At 29.1% G+C, this 7,320-nt stretch overlaps 1 protein-coding gene across 3 annotated transcripts in view; it reads right to left on the reverse strand.

Annotated features, from left to right (window-relative positions):
• Positions 1-886, reverse strand: part of LOC111383260 (eukaryotic translation initiation factor 4G-like) — a 10,604-nt gene extending 9,718 nt beyond the window's left edge. For 2 of the 3 annotated variants that reach the window (XM_023007348.1, XM_023007340.1), the window contains exons 1-3: positions 703-881; positions 377-586; positions 30-157 (exon numbers count right to left, since the gene is read on the reverse strand). In XM_023007348.1, the coding sequence (XP_022863116.1) occupies positions 30-157; positions 377-516 (268 nt within the window). In that variant the 5' untranslated portion in view covers positions 517-586; positions 703-881. Of the gene's footprint in view, positions 1-29; positions 158-376; positions 587-702 lie in introns of all 3 variants that reach the window. The other variant, XM_023007353.1, reaches the window with a different exon arrangement.
• Between the last annotated feature and the right edge of the window lie 6,434 nt (positions 887-7,320).

The raw sequence follows: 7,320 nt of genomic DNA on the forward strand, positions 1-7,320 counted from the left end.
TTAAGCATCACCGGAGTCTTATTGCGTACCATGGGCTAGCTGCCGTTGATGAGTACCATAATGTACAGCATGTGCTGCGGATGGGGCACTAGAATCCGGGCTCGCATTTGGGTTTCTTGCCACTGATTGCCCTCCTTGTGTATTATAGTTCTTAAAACTAATCCCATCAGATAAAGGGGGAAAAAAAGGTCAGAAGAAAAATTAATTCATTATCCCTCATTAAAAACAAAAAAGCAGTCTTGAATATTAACGAACAAACGGTCACGCCCACATTCACCATAAGTCTATACACACATTACACAGGCAAAAATATACTGTATATTTTAAAAATAAAAAAAATAAAAAAAACCTAGAATTTTACAGAACACACGTATACCTGCGGTTGGAGGGGGCGGAAGAGCCGCCGCCGCCCTTAATTGAACCGGGCCCGGAGAAATGGCGCTGTTGATTCGATCGACCGGATTTCCTGTACCGTGTAGACTCGCTCCTTTCCACGTTTGATTGACTTTGGGACATAAATTCTATATTCGAGAAAACCTTCTACCAAGAAGTTATTCAAATATGCTTTCTTTCCCAGACAAATTCACTGATCATATCAAAAACATCAGAAATAAAACCAAAAAATTCTCTCATTTAATCATATAATTTAAACTGCAGTTACGTAATTAAAAGAGATTTTATACAATTAATTCTCGATTTTACCTGGAGTGATGTGTGAAATTAGGGTTTTCCAACGTGAGAGAACAATGGTGGGAAGCATTACGACACTGCGAAAGAAAAATATATAGGAAAGGGGAGGTGAAGAAGATGAAAATAGTGTTAAACGAGCTCTGGGTGTATGGTAGTATAGTTGTAAGAGACAGGTGTAAAACTGTAGAGATAAACGTTGTATGTATAGATGCAGTAATTAATTTTTTATTTTTTTCCTTCTTTTTGATTTATTCTTGAGGGGTTCGTTTTGTTGGCGTAACAGACTAACCTTACCCAGGCGGTCAAAAGTCACGAGCTGGAGTTTTTTTAGGAGATTGGAATCAAGTGTGTTACTCTCCCATTCTCTCTCCATGTTGGTTCGAGCTTAAAAAAAAACACTTATAATTTGACAAGAGAGAGAGGTGCTACTCAAATAGACTGGAGCGGAGTCGCAAAGATATATTAGGGTGGGCTGAATTTATTATTATTATTTTTTTTTAAGAAGTTCATACCAAAAAAGATATTCATCACACGAGATTTAGTTTAAAAGGTTAAACTCTTGACATGAGTACATCAAAATATATTTTTGGACAATAGTGACAAAGTTCTAACAAATATATTTTTAACTAATAAAATTAAATATATAGCATATTACTTATTTTGATAATAACATCCACTTCATGGTCGTAATAAATAAATTTTTAACTCATAAGTATAAATAAGTAACATATGAAAAAAATACATAAGAAAAAATTTAATTACTTTTAAACTTAATCAAACATATGACATCTCATATTGTTAAAATAAGTTATTTATCTTTATTTTGATCAATAAAAGTTTTTTATTATATAATAAACTAATTCGATTATAAGGGAACTCTTTAAACTTAGTTAAATATGTATGAAATAAAATATATATTTTGATAACAAGTTATTTGTGTATTATGAATATGAATAAAATAAATATGTAATTGTTATAGAGTTTTAAATTAAATTTGAATAATTAAACATTGTATTGAGAATGAAGTTACTTCGGCTAAACTTAATTTTTGTTCTAGGCTAAACCTCTTATTCTTTTTTATTTCATCATGAATTTGAGCTAAATTTTCCATTTTTCAAAGGAAAATTTTCATATATAAGAATTTAATTATGACACGTTTCAAAACTAAGAAATAGAGTTTAAAATTTCAAAAATCAGATACTATTAAATTTTATTTATCAAATAATTAATTAAAAATATGTTTTATTAATTAAATATATAAATGTCACAATTCTATACAATTTGATAACAAATTATCGAATTGATTGATTACAAATTATTTATTAGTCATAAATAAAAAAAAATTATAGGTTACAAATTATTTTTCGGTCATAAATTAAAAATTTTATAAGTCACAAACTATTTCTCGCTCACAAATTAAGATTTTTATAGGTCACAATTTATTTATCGATCATAAAATCAAAAATGTTATAGATCACAATTCATTTATTAATCACAAATTTTATAATTCACAACTTATTTAATAGCAACAAATTATTAAGTTAATTGGTCACAAGTTATTTATCGACCACAACTTAATAAATTGCAAGTCACAATCACATTTTTTAGTTCACATTATTTACAGGTCACAAATTAACCACTTTATTGGTCTTGGTCACAATCAACCAATTTATTAGTCTGGGTCACAAACACTCTTCGTCACATTCGATCCCCGCCGTTGACATCACTTGCATCCCAACTGTTTGCAACCACCACCTCACCATCGGGCCAACAATGCCAAATCCACTACCACACAACTTCACTAAAATTAAAGTCCACCACTAACATCACCAGATCCACCTGCACCACCACCCAAAAACCAATCGCTTGAATCCAATAAGAATGGACAAAATCTCATAGATCCACCTGTACCACAGGCGCCACAACCAACAGGCATCCCTTCTCTTCTCCGGCTCCGATTTGTTGCAAATAACCACCACCATTCTCTTTTCCAGCAGATCACCACAGACATCTCAAACCACAATCATCCATTCCCTTCTTAAGTTGCGATCTGCAATGCCCCTACGATCTACAACAACGACCGGTACCTCGTTGCCACGCGCAATGATTGTAACAAAGAGAGAGACAGGAGATTGACAGTGGTACTGCATGCAGTGGCTTCTTGTGAGGTGATTGAAGTACAAAATCATTTGATCGTAATAGTAAACTTGATTCTCTGTAGCGAAGCCCGTTTAGTAGAGCATTTACAGAGGTTGCGAACTTTGGTGGCACAGGAAATGATGGTGGCATCCATATAGTATGGAGAAAGAGAGATTGATGGTGGCGCTAGCTTAGGGGTCGGCTGTATAGAGAGAGAAAGATGATATTGAAAAATGATTATGGTTTGAGAGAGTAGAAGGCAGAGGGTGGATATGTAAAATGATTTTGATGATATTATTATTAATATTTAGAATTTTAAGTATATCTGATTTTTGAAAAAAAAATAAAATTCAAATCTTAAATATGAATTGAGATCTTGAAAGCACTTAGTCCTTGTAATTTTTACTTTTTTAAAAGCCATTATTTGCTTTTGGGTTGGGGTCTAATCCCCCTCTAGATTCGCCTCTACAAATAGGGGAAATTGACAGGGATTTAGATAGGGGGCGTCTATTTAAGTCTTTGCTTGATGAGGATTATAATTAAACTTTTTAGTAAATTTTGATAGAAATTGATAAAATATGTCACCACAAAATTATGGGGTTCATAAAATATTTGTTAATTTTAATTGGTTTGAATTGTACCAAACATGTGCTAAATCCCCTGCCAATAGCCCTGTTTGAGTAACATCGGTGAAAAAGAAAAAAGAAAAAAAGGTTACTTAAAAAGTATAATTGTCTTTGTTAACTTGAGCATAGCTGTCAGCTGAATATGCTGATTGTGTTTTTAGTTGCTCTATTCAATCTCGAGTCTTGACTCTTGAGTGCTTATTGCTTGTTGCGTATAATATAAAATAATGTCTTAAACATTTTATAAATTGTTGCGTGACAAAACAAATTATTAACAAAAATTAATTTAATTAATTGATCATATAAAAAAAATGAAGTTGCATAATTAGAGTGAGAATTTCTGCTTTGGTTAAAAAATAAAAAATAGCACTTTTTGTTGGAATGCGGAATAAGAATTACTTAAAAGTCTAAAAAATTCCTTTACGTCAAGAATAAATTATTCGAATTTTAAACTCAATGATTAATTCTTGAATTTGACTTGAATCACAAACTTTTAGCTTTAATTTCAAGAACTTGATGCTTTCAAGTAGGGTTGGATATAGTCCGGTTCGATTTGTTTCTGACCTGAATCACAAACTTCTAACTTTAATTTCAAGAACTTGATGCTTTCAAGTTTCAAGTATTTTATAGTATTCTCTAAACTCAAGTATATGTGGTTGGATATCTTCTTATAATTAAATCAAGAGTCTGTTTGGTTAAGAATAAAATCTTAGTTTAATTTAAATCAAAGTCAAACAATCAATATTAATCACATCTTCTATGGATCCCACAACTTTTCAACCACACATTTCAAAAACTTCTATAATCATCTACTAAAAAAAATTAATTTAGTTCCCCACCAAACACTACGCAAAAAAGTAATTCTCGTACTGAACTAATGAAGAAAAGGATAATAATAAATTTTCTCCTTTTATCTCTCTAAATTTGGAGACTATGGAATAATTATTTTATATGTTTTGTTGAATTTCTTCTTGGTTCTACATAATTTTTATTTATAGAGATAAAAAGATTTTGATCATGTATAATAAAAATTTCAAATAAAGTTAAATATGAGTCTTAAAATTCAAATAGGAGTTTCAATTAATATTAAAATTCAATTAATTTTATATCTTATTTAATTATGTGAAGTCGAACTTCAATTACAATTACAATTACAATTAAGTGTACAAGTTTCATAGCAATTATAATTAAGTCCAAAAATTTATAGTAATTACAATTAAACTAAAAACTTTTATAATATTTACAATTAGATGTCAATACTTTATAAAACTATCACAAGAACATGATAGAACATATATTTTTCAAACTTCAATAATTAGATAATATCTAGTCGATCATAGTCCACCGAATCTAATTATTGAATTTTAATTTTTCATTAAAGAAAAATGAATGCACTATCGAAATGTATAAGATCTCATCAATAAGTTTATAATACCTTCATCTGACCAGTCATATATGTATTTTATCTTAGTTTAAAATAGGAGCATAAATGATAATTTTGCTTCTTTATTTATTCTCACTAACTTAAGCCCTTGTTTGATGCTCATTTTTCAATAATAATTTTTTTAAACTCATTTTCAACTTTATATTCTCTTAATAAACTAATTTTATACTTAAACCTAAATTTTTTTCCTTAATTTTCAACAATATATTTTCTAGAAAATCATGAGTGAATTACCCAAATGTCATTAAACTTTGGAAAAAGTTTCTACGGAGTCACTGAAATTTAAAAATCACTCAACCATCATTGAACTTTGCAAAAGGTTTTCACGGGACCACTAAATTTTAAAAATCACCACATTCATCACTGAACTTTGAAAAACTTTTTGTGAAGTTCAGAATGAATTAGGTGGTTTTTAAAATTCAGTAATTTCGTGAAAACATTTTGTAAAGTTCAATAATGAATTTGATGGTTTTTAAAATTCAGTAATCTTGTGGAAATTTCTTTTACAAAGTTCAATTACCATTTGGGTAATTCACTCAAAAAATCACTATTCAAAAAATTAATTTTTACTAAATAATGGGGCTCGAACAAGGGCTATGTATCATCTTCTTTAATAGTCAAGTTAACTAATTATAGATGTTAAAGTTTCACTGTCAACAAACACTAAGCTCAAATTTTAACTGTTCACCAAAAAATACTTATATCTTGCTTGAGCTCCATTTTTATTGAAGAATACATTTCGAAGTAGTAGATTGATGAAGAATATACGGTTAAAAAATAAGAAATTTTTGAGTTCGCATGTAATATTATAATATTGAAGAATGTGCAGTTAAAAAGAAGAGAAAAATATACTTTAAAAATAATGAGGATCAAACAAGGACTTAAATAGTTCATCCGCCCTTTTTTATGACAATGATTCTTGATATGAATTCATTTTTTACTTTCTATTTTGAGAGATTGTTTTAAGATTGCACAAAACGCGTTTAATTTTTTATTGTAAAAAATCGTTTCTCAAAACAAAAAAATGTTCACCAAAAAATACTTAGAGCTTGCTTGAGCTCCATTTTTGTTGAAGAATATATTTTAAAGTAGTAGATTGATAGAGAATATACAGTTAAAAAATAAGAAAATTTTGAGTTCGCATGTAATATTATAATATTGAAGAATGCACAGCTAAAAAGAAGAGAAAAACATACTTAAAAAATAATGAGGCTCAAAAAAGGACTTAAATAGTTGATCCACCCTTTTTTATGACAATGATTCTTGATATGAATTCATTTTTTACTTTTTGTTTTGAGAGATTGTTTTAAAATTGCACAAAATGCGTTAAATTTGTCATCGTAAAAAATCGTTTTTCAAAACAAAGCTTAAAATTTTTAAAAATAATTTTATGATATTTTGGAGAAACTTGGGAAAGAAAGAGAGATTGGGAGATGGGTACTTGAATTTGGATAAATTTTTATGTGATTTTATTAATTATTTTAATTTGAAAATTTTTTATATTCATTTTCCTTGTTTTAATTTTTTTGAACATTTTCAATGAACACTCAAAAAAATCATTTTGAATTTTATATTGTAAAATTTTCCTTACTTTCAAAAACACATTTTTCATAATAACATATTGAACACATTTTGAGTATTTTAAAAAACTGAAAACAACTTCAAAACGACAAATCAAATGCACACTAATTCTTCTAACAGCCATACTATAAAATAAAATTCAACACATAATCCATTTAATACACTCCAACCTTACTAGCATCATCTTTTATTTTCTACGATAAAGACATATTACAAACCCGAATAATGAATCGATCAAGCTACAATCTTCGAATACAAAGTCTCAAATCCTTGTAAATTGGTTATAAATTTATGATAAAAATAAAAGTTGTATCACACTGTATTTCTCAATACAAGTATCCAACTTATATTATTGCAAGTGATTATAAGCATTTTAATTCGCATACTCAATCATAAATTAATATAATAAATAAATAAAATCACAATTTATTTATCTTATATGGACACACAACCCAACACTTTGCATACGAGGAAACACGACAAGACAATATTTAAATAAATTCGGATCTCACAACTTAACTTCTGGACATGAAATGAAATAAGAGTATATTTATTATTTACCTAACTTCCCATCAACATATGCTGGGCATTGTGGCAAAGAAGGATGTTACAAGTACAACTATTTTGACATCATGATTAATAGTTCTCTCACATACAAGAGGTGGGGCCCACGATTATAATAATCGCGAGCACCACGATTGTGAATGGACTGTCGAAAAGAGTGTACAACATCATAATCGCAAGCACCACGATTGTTAATGAACTGTCGAAAAGAGTGTACAACAAATGCTGTACACTCAGCGTTATGCTAGTGGCAAATGAAGTTGTGTTAAGACTTAA

The sequence above is a fragment of the Olea europaea genome, chromosome 3 (assembly GCF_002742605.1).
Source record: "Olea europaea var. sylvestris chromosome 3, O_europaea_v1, whole genome shotgun sequence".
Classification (NCBI taxonomy): Eukaryota; Viridiplantae; Streptophyta; class Magnoliopsida; order Lamiales; family Oleaceae; genus Olea; species Olea europaea.